Below are 17,586 nucleotides of genomic sequence, written 5' to 3' on the forward strand. Positions count from 1 at the left end.
CCAGAAAGCCTGTTGGAGATCAGTATCCACTTGCCATATCAAGCAACGACAAATATTTTCCAATCAAATCTGGTCAATTTTTGCCTCCAGTTGATGAAACCTCTTATATTGTTACCATTTCAGGTATAATGGAAGATTGTTCCAGAAATGTAGGTTAGAAATGGTCAGGTCACTTTTTACTTTTTTGGAATGACCATGACCTGGATGACTGAGAATCTTCACCAGCAAGATATTCTACTACACCTTTAAGGCAGGGTGGTGAGTTTATTTGTTTGTTTGTTCTTGCAGGATAATTTTCTTGCGATATGACTTCAAAGTACATAAAAAGGAATCTGTACTCACCAAAGTGACTAATTCAGACAGCTTTAGAGCATGGTGTGATTGAAAGTAGAGGGAGCTGCACCAGTACATTACTACACTTTGTGGTCGCCTTCCAGAAATCCAACAGTTATTCTTAGAATATGTAGTGTATTCATGTTTAAATAAAAATGTTTAGTATTTCTATTTACAGGACACCTAAAATTGACAGCAGGTGTCATTATGTTTATGTTCTATGTGTCCGAAGCATTTGTACTGGCTTCCCTTCTTTATATTTGTATTTTTTGCTTGTTATAGGACGGCTTTTTAGGGAACTCATTATATTAACACAGATAATTAAAAACATATTGTTTAGCAGCTTTTATTCAGTTAAGTTCAGTTTTATAGATCAATCTCATAACACATCTGACAGAAATCAAATAAAGATAAATGTATGTTCATTCACATCTCGGTTAAGGATACATGTTTAACCAAAGCGTAGCTGCGTAGTTCCTGTGGAGGAACTTTTTGCCATGTCCAAAACATGTGAGGCTAGCTGGCTTGCTTGGTGATCACATTGTGTTTGCTACAGTATTACATGTGCAGGAAGGCAATGTAGGAACATCTACTCCTACATCATTGAAATCAAAGGTTGATACTTAACAGTATGATCGGGTATCAGACCACAACTACGTCTCTTGACGCCATTCTACCCTGGGGTGTCATGTTTCTCAGTGGCTGAGGAATTTTTGTGATAGATATGTGTGCTGGCCTGTTTAAAGTTGAATGTTTTTCATCCTTCTTCAATTGGGCCAAGGATTTTCTCTCACTGATTGCTGAACAGAAGCAGCCAGCAGTGACATGTAGCTAACAGACACTTAGCTTTAAGTGGCGCTTTGTAATGTAGTTTTGTTGTTGCTCAATCCTTCTCCTCACTAGTTGGCAATAAATGAGTTTAAAGCTTTGTTTATATGAAGTCCGTGGTTAAAATTGTAAGGGCTTTACATTTTACTAATCTACTAATAGGTCCACAAAATGCTAAATACAAAATCTGGTGGTAATACTTCAAATCAAAGTGAAAAGACAGCACAGCACCTAACAGATGTAATGCATGTAGCTAAAATGAGCTTGACATATGATGCTTGAAGAATTACGCATAACTCCTCTCATTCTGCACACCTGAAGGAAGATCTCAAAGGATTTTAGTTCTCATACACATCACCAAGCTCAAAAGATTATAGTTGTTTTTATTCAACAGAGGTGATACAAATCAGACTTTTTTTTAAGACTCTATGAACGTTGTAGTTTAACTGTTGATGCAGATTTTTGAAACATAATTTGTGACGTGGGATACTGAGATTGTATATACAGGTACAACCTTACAAGATTAGAATTTCGCAAAAAAGTTCAACATATTCTGTCACTCTTTTCAGGAATTGAAACTCAGTGAAAATTTTTAAGACTATTTCTTGTCATTTTAATGATTCAGTGTCTCAGAAAAGGAGAATATTACACAAGCTCAATAAAAACTATATTTCTAACAGAAATCTCAGGCTTCTGAACAGTATGGTCATTTATGCACTTCATACTTGGCTGGGTCTCCTCTTGCATGAATTACTGCATCGGTGCTGTATAGCATGGAGGTGATCAGCCTGTGGTTCTGCTGAGGTGTCCTGGAGACCCAGATTGCTCTGATAGCTGCCTTCAGGTCATCTGCCTTGTTGGGTCTGGTGTCTCTCATCTTCCTCTTGACAACACTCCACAGATTCTCTATTGGGTTCAATTCAGGAATAAACCACATGGCCACTGGCAGCTATACTACTACTATCATTGCTCATTTTGCTAATTTTTAAAAATGTATTTGTGGCAGATAAAATAAGTATTAAGTATTTCAACATTTTTCTTTGTTTTAATATTCTAAACGGAGCATGACAACAAATTTTGTTCTTCTGAGGTTTTATAATATGATCTGTTGTGCACTGATGAGGCCGTGTTAATGTCAAAACTAAATACCAAAGGACCTGCTCAGGGGCAGTCAGCTTTGTTGCTTTGCTCAAAAACAGTCAGATCAGAAAACTGTTTGTCTTTTTACATTGGCCGTCTTTCTGCGTAATCATATTCTCCAATCAGAGCACCCCATTAAGTAGCTTTCTCCCTCCCATCCTCCCCCCAGCTGACGCACCTGCTGTGAGTCGCGCTAAAATGTCTGACTGCTCCACTCCAGAGGAGGAAGTCAGAAGAGCGAGCAGACGGCAGCCCCAGATCAGCCTCCCTGTATCGGTTTTAACAGGAGGCAATCACAGCTGAAGCCGCTGAGTGCAAATATCCCATATCTAACCTCAAACTAACTTCACAGTGGCTACTAAAGCCGGGCATACACTGTATGATATTTTTAATCATTGTACTTAGATACACTGTACCCGATGCTCTGATGTGATCTGACTGCTCACACTGTACGTCCAAAAACCACATGTCGGACTCAGCGCCGTAGAGAGATGCCGCTTGTCGGACTCATCTATGCGGAAGCCAAATGTAAACAGTAGAAGAAGAACAAGATGGAAGTGTCAGTGCTCACTGTTAAAGATGAGGCTCACTAAAACAAACGTGCTGCCTTGGCAATTCTACGAGTTGACTCCGTAGTTTGACTCCATGTCACATGTACCGCCGCCATGCTTCTCTCCGCTCCTATGTTTTCGTCTGAGAAGAAGAAGAAGGCCCTTGTTTGCACATGTGCAGTGGGCGAGGTAGTGGGAAATCGGCTCGTAGACGCTCGTAGCTTGACTGTTGATGCAGAACTATGAGATTCAACAGTGCACACGATCACCTCACGAGGGCCGACTGAATTTCAAACATGTTGGATATTCATCCAAGCCCACAATTCCTGATCAGGAGGTGGTCATGAGAGGCTAATAGCCCCTCGTTACTCCCTGTATACTACACAACGCAAGACGCATGATGCAAATGAAACTCAGCCCAATTCAAAATATTCTTGCACAACGGAAGAATCGCCCAAAAAATCGGACAGTGTATGCACAGCGTATAAAGGAGAGCTCATATGTCTGAGGTGGTTGAAAATGCATGAAGGTTCCACTCACTCCCGAAAGATGAGAGAATCACAGAAGCTGGCTGAAGTTCATTAATGGGGACTTTACTGAAGCCAGTTTCCGAACAAACTCAGTTTAAAAAAAAATCTGTACCAACAGGGAAGGTGGCGACCACAACGCTGCCATTAACTGTAAGTTTATTTCATTTCTAAATGCTTTCAAATATAAGAAAGATGTGTTTGAAACTGAAAAATCTGCGGCATGTCAGTGGCATGATTTTTCTGCCGCTGTCCGGGAGAGCAAGCTCTCCTCTGCAGGCACTGCTGTGACTGTGGTGACTCCAACGCGGTGACGAGTTGACAAACAGCTGCATAACGTTTCTGTGTTACAGGTATGCTGGCAGCGAGTTCTCTGCTGCGGTAGCGCGTTAAAGAACTGGATCCCAGCTGCATATTCCTGTTGTTGGGGTGGCAGGGAACTCGCTACCATCCTCAGCAATTATGCAGCCGCCACCGCACCGCACCACAGTCTATGGCTATTTATTTCAGTTCCACTGTGTTGAATCGCACCGGCAGGTTAAAGCCTCTGCTTGGCCTGCATTCTGCAACACAAACACTTTACCAGCGAGATTAATAGATTTGTAATGGAGTGTTGTGCCAATAAGAGAGGTGTGGATGGAGGGAGGGGGAAGGTGTGGTGCAGTGCAACAAATCCATTATTATGGTTTTATGGCTGGTGAAGTGTTTGTGTTGCAGGATGTGGGACAGGAGAGATCAGGTTGACCAAAGGCTTTAACCTGCCAGCGCGATTCAACCCAGTGGGACCGAAATAAATAGCCACATAGACCGCAACGTGACAGGGAGCTCACCACGGCAGTTATGCAGCTGGGAGACGTCTCCAGCACGGTACCATAGTGAGCTCCCCAACCATGGGCGTAGGTTTGATTTCAACTTTGGTAGGGACACTACTGGTCTCAAGTTTCATTGGTTTGATGTCATTGGTCCTACGCAGTATGCATGCCCCTATTTTTTTATACTTGACATGAGCATCAGGGGACATTTCGTTTAAAGAGAAAAGCAGTATTTTTTGCTACATTAATACAAATTTTATAAGCACTATATATATTGTATATAAATAAAAAGCTGCTCCTTAATTTGTAATTAAAATAAATTAGACATCACCTGAAGCACTGAAGGGCCAGCTGCTTCACCTCCAAGCTGCCCTGCATCATTATTACTGGATATCTGTATTTCCTATAATCATATAATGTTACTATTATACAAGTGTGTTTTTAGTATTAAAGGATTAAATGTAACACAACCTTTTATATCATCCTATGATACTTACTGTCAGAGTGTTAAAATAGCTCCTTATGTCTCTTTTCATTTTTGGTGGCATCATCTACAATCACAACACTAAGCATGAGCCTAAATTTATTCAAATATAAAATCGCTTTTAACAATTATTAAAATAAAATATAACACTATCTTATCCGTAATCTCCAAAATAAACAGCCAGATTCAAGCATTTTTACCGGACACTAATGTTTGTACTAATTTACTTATGGACTGTGTGGAAATCTATGTAAAATCAAACCAATGTGTTCCTCTGTTTGTACTTTATCCTATTTCCAAAAGTATAAATAATTAAATAGCACTATTATTATGTTGAACCCTAATTATGCTTTCTAAACAAAAAATAGCAATGTTTAGGCACCATCTCGTATTGTTATACTCTATAAAACGAATAACACCTGCTATTTATATCTGAACCGCCTTAAAGGGATTTTTTGAAAGCTTACATTCTTTGCTTGTCGATTTTTCCAGCAGTCTTCAGAACTCCTGCCTGACACTGAATATTTTTGTTGATAAAATGTATTATACTTCAGAATTAAATATTATTTTAAGATGCTAACGTTGGTTACTTACATTTCTTAAGTTCCACAAATGAAAACTACTCTCTCCTGCTTCTTCTATCGCCTGTTATAGCGTGCATAATATATTTTTTTTAATCGTTGTAGTAACCGCAGTATTCTAGTGTGAATTAAATTTAAATTTCGCGCTGCAAGCATGCACGCACATGCACGCACTAGAAAACAGCTAACCAGGGAGAGAGAAGGCGGGACTTAAGGCAAAACAACCAATGAGAGTGGAGTTAAACAGCACACAGCACAGTTACGTGCGCTGCTAAGTTAAAGCGACAGGAAAGACCGACTGGACACGCAGGCTGGCAGACGGAGCTGCAGCAGCAGCCGCCGCCAAGCAAGCAGCGGAGCTGCGAGAGGAAAATAAGCGACTGCTGTATCAACGATGTATTGCAAATTATAAACATGTTATTCACATCGAATTATTGGTAGGGACATGTCCCTATGGTCCCTATACAAACCTACGCCCATGTCCCCAACGCACCGCGACACAGGAATATGCAGCTGGGATCCAGTTCTTCACCACGGTACTGCAACAGAGAACTCTCTGCCAGCAGAGCTGCAACACAGAAACGTTATGCAGCTAGCTACCAGCTCTCCACCGCGGTGACTGCGGAGGAGAGCCGCGGTGAAGTTAGTTTCAGGCTGAAAATGAGACATCTGCGCTCCGCAGTTTCTGCGGTGTCTGGCTTCTGTTGGAGCTGATACAGGGAGGCTGATCTGGGGCTGCCCTCTGCTCCGCCTTCCTCCTCTGGAGTGGAGCAGTCAGACATGTTAGCACGAATGACGGCCAGTGCATCACCTGGGGGGAGGGGGAAGGCTGTTTGCTTGATGGTGTGCTCTGATTGGAGAATATAAATATACAGATAGACAACCTATGTAGGAAGACAACCCCTTTTTCTGATATGACCGTTTTTGAGCAATTATACCCCCAAAACCTCAGAAAAAGGAAATTTGTTGTCATGGCCCTTTAAGTAATGCATTCAACCACAATGGCCTCTATGGATACTTACTACGCAAGACTCCACCAGTGAAAAATACGCTGAAGTATGTTTAAAGTCTTGGACTTCAGAACCTTATGGTGGTTTTAACGTAAAGCTTGCTCTTTCAAACAAGATGACTTGAGGACAGTAGAATTTATGGGGCCTTTCTGATGTAAATGTAAATGGTCAGTAAATATTTATGAGCACAGGGGACATTAAACAGTTCATGCGTGAGAGACTGAAAGAAATAACACCAAATACTTCAATGAAATATAGGTTTGCTACTTTGGAGTAACAAAGTACCTTTTAATAAATGACAGTAGCATTTTAGTTTGTCTTTAACATCTTTTCATTCAGGCAGTTTGTATCGCTTTTACAGTAGTTGATGTCTCCATGTATTTTTATCAGAAAAGAATCAGACTCAGCTTCGGCAGGTCAAACTTTTACAAAAACTCCAAACTCAGAATTTTGTGGTCACAAATTGACATCTCTGCTAGTTGTGTGTTGAAGGAGTATAGCCGGCAGTTTTAGCTGTCCAGCTTTGGCTGATGTCTTCATCTTATTGAAATGTGACTTCTTTGTCCTTCAACAGATGAAATTCACAGATGCAATGCGCTCCAAAGCTCGTCTGTCTATCACTGGGTCAACAAGTGAGAACGGCCGTGTTCCAGTGGCTTACCTTCGCCCAGGATTACCCATGAGCCTCAGCATGACTGATCTCTCATGACCTCACACAAGTCAGTGCCTTACAGCCAGTCAACACACTTTCATCGATCCCCGCTGTAAGTGAAGTGGACAGAAAGGGTTGCCCTCTTCAAGAAAAACACAAGACATATTACCAGTAATAATGGGCGACCTGCCCCACCTTTTATTCTGGATTTTATTCATTCAAAACTCTTCACTCCTTTACATCTGGTCTACCAAAACTAGGCAGATGACCTTCTACTATCTGGTTGTCAGGCTTCTGAAAAGACCTGCCCACTTGTAAAGTGATTCATGCGACGATAGAAGGGAGAGATGGCTGGTCCTAAGCAAATCCATGACAAACAATCAAGCACAGAGGACAGTTTTTTAATTCAAATGTTACTCGTTTTGTAGATTTTTGCCATGGAGACTTCTATTGTACAGAAAACAAGGACAACAGCGATGCCGACGTTCATGCAATAACAACAGTTATCAGGGATGTGATCAGGAACTGTGGGGACACAAGCAGGACCTTGTTTGAAATGTGTTAAAAGTGCCATGAACAAAAACTGATGTCCTGAGAAATCAGTATATATTGTGACAGATAACGATGTGATTGTTCCAATTTTCTTCTTCTGTTTACCTGTAAATCTTCATTTGAGAAACACGTAACGACACACACACAAATACACACATCCAGGTCAAATTAAATATTAATAGAAATCAACCAAAATTTAATAAGAATTCTAGTTGATGAGGTTCTGTAATTTTAATTAGGACATTTGGTAACGTCGTTAAAAACACCAAACTCATGCAACTCAGGCTGACACCCATTCTTTCAGTTACTTCAGTATAATAAGTTACAAACTATCTTATCGCTAAGTTTTTGTAATCCAAACCTACTGTACTAACAGTTTCCTCCTGTTAATGAACAGTACCTTATCTGAATTACTATTTTACCTGTTTGAATCACTCAGTTTTTATAAAATACTTAATCCATTCATCCATCCATCAAACCTTGTTGGCATATCTGAGGTTAGCTAAAGAGCCAAGCGTCTCCTGGGTGACCCTGAGGAATTCCCTGGCTAAAAGGGATGCATGATTCCTCCAGCAAGGTCTGGGTCTTTCAAGCATCTCTTCCCAGCTGGACACGCTGAAAAACCCCCACATGAAGGAAAGAAGAGGGGTCAATCAACGCAGGGGTGCCTGTGGTTCTACTGTACTGGATGATTAAGCTAAGGAACTCTTTACTCTATCCCTAAGACTGAGGCCTAGGGTGGACACCACTCAGTACGCCTCATGTACCCATGATAGGATTATGTGTCCCATGACAGACTTAGAGCTTTCCCTTCCAGCTCAGCTCCTTCTCGGTCAGCACAGACCTGCAGAGAAGGCCCCAACTCATCTCTCACTCCATCATCCCATCACTGCCATCATCTACCCAAACTGATTTGAGATTCCACCTTTTCATGGTGGATGGTTAGGAACCATCTATATGTTGCAAACTGCTGTGCACCACTGTAGAGCATCCTGATGGTCATTCTCCAATGGCGCTATTAGAACCTCATCATCTGCAAAAAGATGAGATACAACCTGGAGGTTCTCTGACAAATTCAAGACTACACTATACGATTCTGTCCATGATCACCTCAGAGAAGGTCAGGGTCACATAGCAGCCCTGTTGGAGCCCAACCCATTCTAGAAGCAAGTTCAGCTTTGTGCTTAAAATGGAAAAGCAGCTCTGGCTTTGGTAGATGGCCTACAAAGGGACTCCTGGCACCCAGCGGCTCCCCCATCATGAACATGCATCAGGCGACATATTCATAACAGCTCCTAACCTTCTCCTGGATCTGAGGTTCACCAATCAGCCTGAGCCTTCTTTAGCAACACCCCGGAGTAAACTGTGCCAAGGGGGCAGCGTGTTACCCTGAAGCGCCTGTTTGCTCTGTCACTCCACAGGCTGCCTGCGAAACACTGAGGAGGCATTTCAATAGCGACCACCTCCCAACATTCTGAACCTTCAGCATCTCAGGGAGAATCTTGTCCACCTTTCCAACAGAGAGCTTTCTCATTAACTCAGACCACCCATAGTCCTTGCCTTCCACCAAGTCTGTGGACTTGGAGAAAAGTAAGGATTAAGGATTTCCTCTAAATGCTCTTCTCACCTGTCAACAGTGTCTTCAGTCATGATCAGCAGTTTGTCTCCCCTGGGTACACCAGGGTATGAGAGAATACAGTCCCTCAGAGTTTGGTTGCAGAGATATCGCTGTGTGTGAAGCCTGACAGTCTCTAGTTGGTGTTGCTCAAGTTCTTAACCAAGATCCTGGTCCTTTCCTACCTGCAAGTTGCCATTACATGTATAGGCACGCACAGGTCCTCACCCTTACCTTCACACAGCTCCTTCTGCACCAGAAACTCTCCCTGCAGCTGATAGGTTCACAAGGAGATGGATGCCTGTTGCCGTTATAGGTCCGGCCTTGCTGAGCCCCAGGAACCAGGACTCAACCGTTAGAACTGGGTCTAGGGGGGTGCAATGATGTCAGTATTCAGAATTGGAAACCATATCATAGATGTGAAATTGAAATTGAGTATTTTGGAACAGTGTTGTGTAAGTTAATACATTTTATTGGCTTCATGCAGTGACGATATTGAAAGAAGGAACGATGAGGAGAGGAAGAGCGGGTGGGTTTGGGTTACGTGATCACAGTGCTTTACCCCAGAAGAATTTCTACAAAAACAGAAGGGTCAAGGTGTGCAAATGTATCATAATGTCCAAATGTATTTTGTAAATGGATATAAATACATAAAAGGGAAAACACGCCTAAAGATAGGTGATATAGTTTAAAACGCATTCTGAACTTCACCATAGAGGAGAGTTATCTGCATTTTTTTGTTGTTGTTGTTATCATCACTGTTGTTTTAAGAATTTTAAGAAAAACAGCATCCTTGCACACATTGAATTGATGGCAACGCTCCAACAACTCCCTGACGTGGTCGGGGCTGGAAATCCTGCAGAGCCACATAGGACAAAGTGTTTTTTATGCATCGCGTTAAACTACATTTATTTCTGTAAATATGAAAATGTGAGATGAATTTGTCTTCTTTTTTAAAAGCCAACATACAACACGACAAGAAATACTCACATTGTTTACTGTACATGGTGTACACTTAAAAATGCATCACACAAGACATCCCTGCACATGTTATCATCAGAAGAGTTCTGAAGCCAAGTGGAGGATGTGCCAAACAGACTGAGGAGCAACCGAAGCTCTCCGACGGCAGCTGCTGAAACTGAACCCTGAGCCAGCAGAAGCTCTCACCTCCGTGAGACGGACTATATAATGTGAAAACTTTTCAAAACTTTACTGCATTGATGGTGCCAACAGTGACAAGGAAGATGAAGATTGGACAAAGAGAGCATTTGCATGTCACTTAATTTTTTTTTTTTTTTTTCGGATCAACCTGTCAGCCTGAACCCTTATGACTGGCTGCATAGTAGTGTTTGATAATGATAACCGTTAGAAGAATATAAACAATATTAATTGCAGTACTACTGTTGTTCCTGTTATGTAAATGTATGCTTTTAAGAATTTGATTCTGCTGCTTTGTTTCTAAAAGAGCTGTTCTTTGTTTGGCTAGTTTTCAGCTTAATGGGAAGCTAAAACACACTTCAACCTGACAAACGTCTGACACCTGAGTAACACAAGCCGAGAGGAGCGCTTCAGTCTCATTTCAGGTTTATCGTGGGGATTTCCACGGTCCCATCAGCCACTGAGACGTGGAAAAATCATCACAGTTCACTGCTGACTTTGTGATTGCTTTCTCTTTTTCTAATAAAATAATAAAATTTCGAGGAAAAAAAACTGTTTCCAATGGTGAGGTTGTAAGTTTTCAGTGTAAGGCAGTTTGTGAGTCATTTTTAACATTTTTGCCTCATGAATACACGAAGAACAAGGCTGTATCAGGGTGACATTTACCAAAAGGCTTGGGACGGAGTGCAATTTGTTGTAGTTATTATGTATGTGTGCAGTTTTTTTTTTTTTTTTTTTTTTATTACTGACTACATCTGATGTTGGCTAACTACCATGCCCTTCGAAATGTTTCCATACCCTTTAAACTTGTTCACAATTTGTCCCGTTACAGCCACTTGCAGTAGTAGTGCATAACTGTAAACTAGAAGGAAGATTATACGTGGATTTGGAAGCTTTAAACAAATCTGAAAGGTGTGGCATGCATATGTATTTACCCCGAGAGTGAGTTAATAATTTAGGGAAGCACATTTTGCTACAAAGGTCCTCTGGGTTATGTCTCTACCACTTTGTCTTTCTATAGGCTAATTTTTTTTTTACCTAGTTGGGTTTGATGAAGAGTATCTGCCATTATCAACTTTCAGGTTTTGCCAGATATTTCAACATAGATTTCTAGCTGGACTTTGAATGACCTATTCTAACATAAGTTAGAGTGGGTAGCAGTCATACCAGCACCACAGAATGATGTAAAGCCCTCCATTGTGGCTCTGCCTGTGGCTTTTGGGCTGTTTTTCTTCTGAAAGGGAAACCTCCGCCACAGTCCTTTACAGCTTCTGACAGGGTTTTTTTTTTTTTATGTGATTACATGTTCCCATCTGCTCTGACCTGCTGTGTTCCTTGGTCTGTGTGATACTAGTAATTCCCTAATGTTCTCTAAGACACCTGAGGTCAGAAACAGAACAGCTGGATTTAAACTTTGATTAAATTATAAACAAATGGAGGATTGAGCTTTGAAGGCAGTGGATTTTATTCAGGACTATCAGAGTAAAACCGGCATGTCACGATTTTCAGGTTTTAAGTTGTTAAAATCGTCACCTTTAATTTATTATTTTCCCTCTGCTCCACGATTATACACGCTGTTGTGTCGATCTATCACGGAACATCCCAATGCCATACAATGAGGTTTGTGGCTGTAAAGTGACTTAATGTGAAAAGGGTGTGGGAATAGTTTTACAAGGCAGCATGAGAAGGAACCAGAAAACAAATGCCTCGGCCATGCTGATACATATTTGCCTCTTTAGGTGATCTTTTGGTTATGGAAAAGGCAGAATTTATTGTATCATGACTTTCTATTTATGTTGTTAATATGCAAATGTCACTATAAGAGTGTTTGACTGTATTCACAAATGAACACTCATTGTGATGATACTTGGTTTGTAATCTATTTACAGTAAACAATAAACATGCATGCTCTCAACATGATTGTCAGTGCTATGTAGCTTTTTTTCACGTTGCTAATAGAATTATCTGATACTATTGTTCAACTTTATAATGCATCATGTTTATTAGTTTTTTTATTTGAAGGCAGATTGTTTTACTCTTCCTGACATGCAACTTCCTGTCCACCAGAGGGCAGTAACCTTCACTTCTAACACCTACAACACTTCCAAAGACTACTTGTTCAAAAAGTAACCAGATTGGTCTCTCCTAACTGCCTGAAATAAAGAGGTGGATGACATATTTTAGAAACCATAACATGCCTTTGGTTTTTTAGATATTCTTTTGCAAAAGGAACTGTCAATTTATTTCATATATAGTCATCCACAAACTACTGCAGTATCATCTATAAACTTCATATATATTCCTGCAAGAGAGTCTGTAGTGGTCAGTGGACAGAGCATCTAACATCAGTGAGAGGATGCAGCTCTGTGGAGAAATGTTTGCACAGAAGGATGTTCATCGGTATTTAATACAGTAAAGCAAAACATTATGCATACAAAAATAGAAATAAGTGTCATGTGAAGAGTACAAATGCTAAACAGAAAGCAACAAAAAAAGCTAAAATATTTTTATTTCAGATAAAATTAGGTTTGGTTTGTTACCTGCAGGTTGTCTAGGTTACAAACCTTACCAAGAGTCACTGCATCACATTGCTTTTCACATGCGTACAAATGTAGCATATATATAAAAAAAAATATCAGGGTATAAGGCAAATGTATATGATTATATACATTTTGCCCATTTTCTATGCGAAAGTACAGTTTTTAAATGAATTTTTCATGTCTTCATCAGTTCAGCTGCAGTTCAAAATATAATTTCCTTGCTGCCTCCTTATCAAACTTTATTCGATTAAATAAAAGGGGATCCCAATCAGTAAACCTTGAAATATCAAATCTAGACTATACCTGAAACAAAGCCTCAGCCGAATGAACAAACCATTATTCTCCTAAAGGAAAGCCCAGCCTGTTCAGTTCTTCCAAACACCACTTGGAGGGTTAAACCTCACGAAAAAAGATTACAGTGCACTCTCTAAAAGCATCACAGTTCAAAAGTCACAAAATCACTTTACAAGCCAACATCTTCATGAAACTTGTCCTGTTTCTGGTCGGCAAGCAAAAGCTCAGCTGTTCCCACCATCTGCTGAGGAGAACGTTCCCACTGCTCCAGCTCCTATCTTCTTTTGGTTCCACCAAAACCTGAAACCAACCAAATGTTAGTCACTGACTATTCTAAATCAACCCTAAATCAACCCTAAAAGACAAGCTTAGCGTTTTTAGAACAAACTTTAATCTCCATAAGGGTTCTTTACATTGATGGGATATTAATGTTTGTGATATCTGGTCCGCTCATTACGACCAAAATCGAGCTTTTTAAATTAGCGCTGAATGTCCGCTTGCCTAATGCTGTTAGCTTGTGGATAACATCTGTTCTTGTCGTAACTACAGTTTGTTTTAAACATAAGGTTTATTTGGTTTTGCTCCACCATCGTTCGATAGTGCTACCAGTGTTATTACTGCATTAATATGGAATATTAATGTCGATTTAATGGTGTTTTTGTATTAACCGATTTAGTGAATGATCGCTACAGCGACCCCTAGCTTCCCAGAGGTATAATCGCATTAATAAAATCAAGCATTCTAAAGTTTACTGATTTATACTGAGCAAATCATTCGTTAAAATGTTATTTTCTCAAATAACGTTTTGTTTAACTCAAGATTTGCATTGTGAATGCAATGCATTTGGTATGTTACACATACCAAACGTTGTTCTGAATTAGTTAAGCTAATTTAACTTCATTCCACATTCTTTCAGATGAACCTTGGTACCTGAAGCGGTGCGTGTCCCAGAAGAGTAGTTCTCTCTTGCTGGAGACGGGCTGCTGGGCTGCGTCCTGCAAAACAACCACATGACAACAAGAACCTGAAAGCTGGGTATAAACTGAGCGCTGAGCAGTGTTCGTATATCCAAATTCAGTCTGTATACTCTTTACTTCACCTGTTCTCTCCCCACTTCTCTCACCTCTGACGACCAAAAAGATATCCCAGCATTCCACCTGTTCCCATCCCAGTCCAAAAGCCTCCGCCTGTGCCGGCACCCCTGTGACCTCTTTGGTAACGTTGTCCATGAGCAAAATCAGGGCGGAAACCATAGCCTGGATTGGCCCCTGGATTGGCCCCTGGATTGGCCCCTGGATAGCCTGAGGAAGCAGATAGACAAGTGGTAGTAGGCTTTAGAAAGACAGAAGGGATCGGTAAAGGTTTTATCTAAGGAGGCTGTGTCTCGTCCTGCATCAGGTACCTGTATAGTCAGGTTTGAATCCAGGTGGAGGTGGTCCTCCCATGTTGTTTGGATCATGATCCTGATGGTAGCCCGCCTGTCCCGCACCTTGCCCCCACTGGGCCGTGTCCCCGCTGAGCAACAGCTTGTAGACACCATACGCTAAGGCAAGAAGCACAGCAACCACCAACAGTCCTCCTGAAGACTCGCTGTCCTGGGGGTGGTGCTGCTGGGGGTGGTGGTGCTGCTGGGAGTGCTGCTTGCTTCCAAAAAAGCTGCTGAAGAAACTAGAGGCAAGACCCCCAAGTCCTGAGGAAGATGACGAAAACACTTAATATATTTAGCATTAAATAAGAACATACGGTGTCTAATCTTTATCTTCGTCAGCTACATTTATATATAACAGATTTAAAATGGGCTACAGAAATGATGTCTCCTCTTACCCCCCCTCTCTTTAAATCCACCATGGGAGCCAGAGCTGCCTTGCGTCCTCCTCTGGCCCTCCTGAGTCAGCTCCAGGGTGTACTCCACTCCACAGGAGCCCTTCAGGATGTAGTCATCAGAGGGGTGGTTGTAACCCTCACAGCTCACCTCAACGACACCAAACCTGAAGGCATTGTCCATATCCGTCTTACACTCCCACTGGCAAGGAGAGGAAAACATTACTCAGACAAACTGAGATTTGGAATCTACATTTCCTATAAAACATTTATGGAGCCATATTGAAGCTGACATTGCTTGGACAAACGTGTTGGCTAAATGCATAAAAGCAACTAAAGCAGCTGTCATGATGGCGAGGCTTTTTTTTTACAGTGGTCGATCAAAGTTGATGTTAAACTCACAGTTTGGTCAGCAATGTGCAGACTTAGGACATGAATGGCAGAAAACTTTCAGGCTTTGATTGATTAATTTGAACAGTTATTTTCCCAGATAGACTCATTCTAGGGGTGGGGAAAAAAATATTGATTCATCAATGCATTGCAATTAATATTTTTTCCCTATTCAACATCGATTCAGAGAATTTTCTGAATAGATTAGTTTCCCTGGCCACTGGGTTCATGGCGACAGTTTTGAGAGATTCGTGTTGTACGGACATTTTACCGAAAACAAAATTATAACTACAGGCTGATCAGGGTTGAAAAGTTTAGATGTGTAGCTATAAATACGTTTCTGCTGAAATACCCAAAGCACCATTATCACCAGCAGTGAAGCACACCCTCAGCATCATGCTGCCACCAACATGCTTTACAGTTGGTACATTTTGTGGCCAAATACAGCGATTCTTGTTTGGTCTAATCATAAAACTTTTGTTCTGAATACATTTAGGCTGCCCATGTGTGCAGCTGCACCTTTCAGTAGAGTTTGTAGTTGTCCCATTTGGAGCTGACACTAAAGACGCTACAATGATTCAACAGATGAGGATCTGAATTCAAAAATGATAATGTTTCTGTTGGCGACCGGCAGACTACGGCCCCGCTCAACCCTCGTCACCTGAACATCCACACCATCCCAGCCTCTGTTGACACACTGGACCACCTCTGGGATGAAGACATGGCAACCTGCCGAGCCACCGACACACTTCAGCTGAGGAACTGGGTTGGAGCGCCTCGCTGTGGTAAAACGGTTCTTGTAGAAAGTCAGAGCCTGGATGTCTCTCAGTAGCACACTGTCTGCATGAAGCACAGGCAAGTAAGGACATGTTTATTCCCATAACTCATTGGTGGAACTTACAGAATAAAAACTTATAGGAAAATATGATGCTGTAGGTCACTTTTACATATTGTAGCCATCGTGTTGATGAATTATGGGTCAAGTATTCAGAGACAAGGTGGCCGTGACTTAGCAGCTTTTCTGTTCCTGTATTTCATGCTTCTTGTTTGTTGTTGCAAGAAACAACTGAATGGTGACCTCGCATGAATTAAAATCTCGCGAGAAAGACATGGCGACCAGTAGCAAACGACACATTTGCATAGAGCAACTTTAAAACAAAAGTAGCAACAGTTGGAACTAAATGCTGTCGTTTTATCAGAAACATTACGTCATTAATGCTCTATTAAGGGGAAAAAGGTGAATTAGGAACTTCAGCCCCGGAAACACGAACAACTAGAGGGAGTGTTTCTGTTTTCTTCCCCAACTACTCGGACTAAAGCACTGCTGTAAAGCTGCTACTTCCGGACCAAGTTGAGACGAACATTTCGAAGAGAATAAAGACCAACCTTGATTCCAGCCGCAGGTGATCCCCACCAACACGGACAGCAGCGCAGCTGTCAGGGGGGTCAGCTCCATCTCCCTGGCGACAGGAGCGGGTTCTCTTCACAAGCTTTGATAAATCTGAGCAGTGGAAATGTCTGAATGAACAGGGCGCTTTTCTTCACGGAGGCTCGCTCAACTTATCTGGATAAAACGCAGGACACGGCTGGAACCGGTGGACACATATATGCGTATATGATGTCTATGGGTGGACAGCTTCACTTCCGGGTGCGTCATCAGTAGAGTGGGCGGGGAGCCGGAAAGCGCACGGACAAGAGCGCCCCCTACCGTACCCAAACCTCTGCAGGCAGCTGCGTTGAGCCTAACCTTCCTGGTCAAAAAGAGTAACTCTGTCGGCCCGCTGTCACTAGATTAGATTCATGTTTTGGTTATTATGTGATCGTTATATGCATCTACGGACCATTTCAGTCCACATCATAGCCTGGTCACTGTGTAACTTTGTGTTGAGGAAAGATGAACTTGCGTGATTTGGCGCAGACTTGAAACATCACATGGTGGTGAGACCCTAAAACATATTTGCCTGAACAGTCATAAACAAGATTATTCAGTCATATTCAATTATTTAGAATCTGAGTTCAGGTGAGGCCCGTTTGGTAGATCAAAAGAACCTTTTGAAAATAGCGACATACTTTTCATTAAGCCCACATATTGGTCTGATGTTATATTCTACATGTCCAGTTTACATTATTTGGAAGCAGGAAACCGTCATGATTAACAGAAATAAAGGATTGAAGACATCAGCACTGTTTTACAGCAACCAAAATAGATATATCAGAATGAAAAAGTATCATCATTTTATTTTAACATAATCCTCCCAGCCAGGCTGAAGCTGGCACTGAAGCTGGAATTCATGAGCT

The 17,586-nt window shown here is 41.5% G+C and overlaps 2 protein-coding genes across 6 annotated transcripts in view; one reads left to right on the forward strand and one right to left on the reverse strand.

The window, feature by feature from the left end:
* Nucleotides 1-12,163, forward strand: part of LOC105917892 (glutamate receptor 2) — a 104,257-nt gene extending 92,094 nt beyond the window's left edge. For 2 of the 4 annotated variants that reach the window (XM_012852835.3, XM_012852834.3), the window contains exon 20: nt 6,841-6,926. Coding sequence is in view for 2 of the 4 variants with exons in the window: in XM_012852837.3 (XP_012708291.1) it covers nt 6,841-6,975 (135 nt within the window). In the remaining 2 variants the exon portion in view is untranslated. Of the gene's footprint in view, nt 1-6,840 lie in introns of all 4 variants that reach the window. The other 2 variants (XM_012852837.3, XM_012852836.3) reach the window with 1 other exon arrangement.
* A 469-nt stretch (nt 12,164-12,632) lies between these two features.
* On the reverse strand, nt 12,633-16,938 carry saraf (store-operated calcium entry-associated regulatory factor). 2 transcript variants are annotated; one of them, XM_036136720.1, is made up of 7 exons: nt 16,675-16,938; nt 15,950-16,128; nt 14,902-15,100; nt 14,479-14,767; nt 14,201-14,353; nt 14,008-14,072; nt 12,633-13,377 (listed from the first exon to the last, which is right to left on the reverse strand). In XM_036136720.1, exons 1-7 carry the CDS (start codon nt 16,742-16,744, stop codon nt 13,352-13,354), a joined length of 981 nt encoding a protein of 326 aa, XP_035992613.1. In that variant the 5' UTR covers nt 16,745-16,938; the 3' UTR covers nt 12,633-13,351. The 2 variants fall into 2 exon arrangements, with proteins under 2 accessions (XP_035992613.1, XP_012708292.2); XM_012852838.3 differs by having other exon boundaries at nt 14,201-14,378; nt 14,480-14,767; nt 16,675-16,936.
* Between the last annotated feature and the right edge of the window lie 648 nt (nt 16,939-17,586).

Source organism: Fundulus heteroclitus, chromosome 5 (genome assembly GCF_011125445.2).
Source record: "Fundulus heteroclitus isolate FHET01 chromosome 5, MU-UCD_Fhet_4.1, whole genome shotgun sequence".
NCBI lineage: Eukaryota > Metazoa > Chordata > Actinopteri > Cyprinodontiformes > Fundulidae > Fundulus > Fundulus heteroclitus.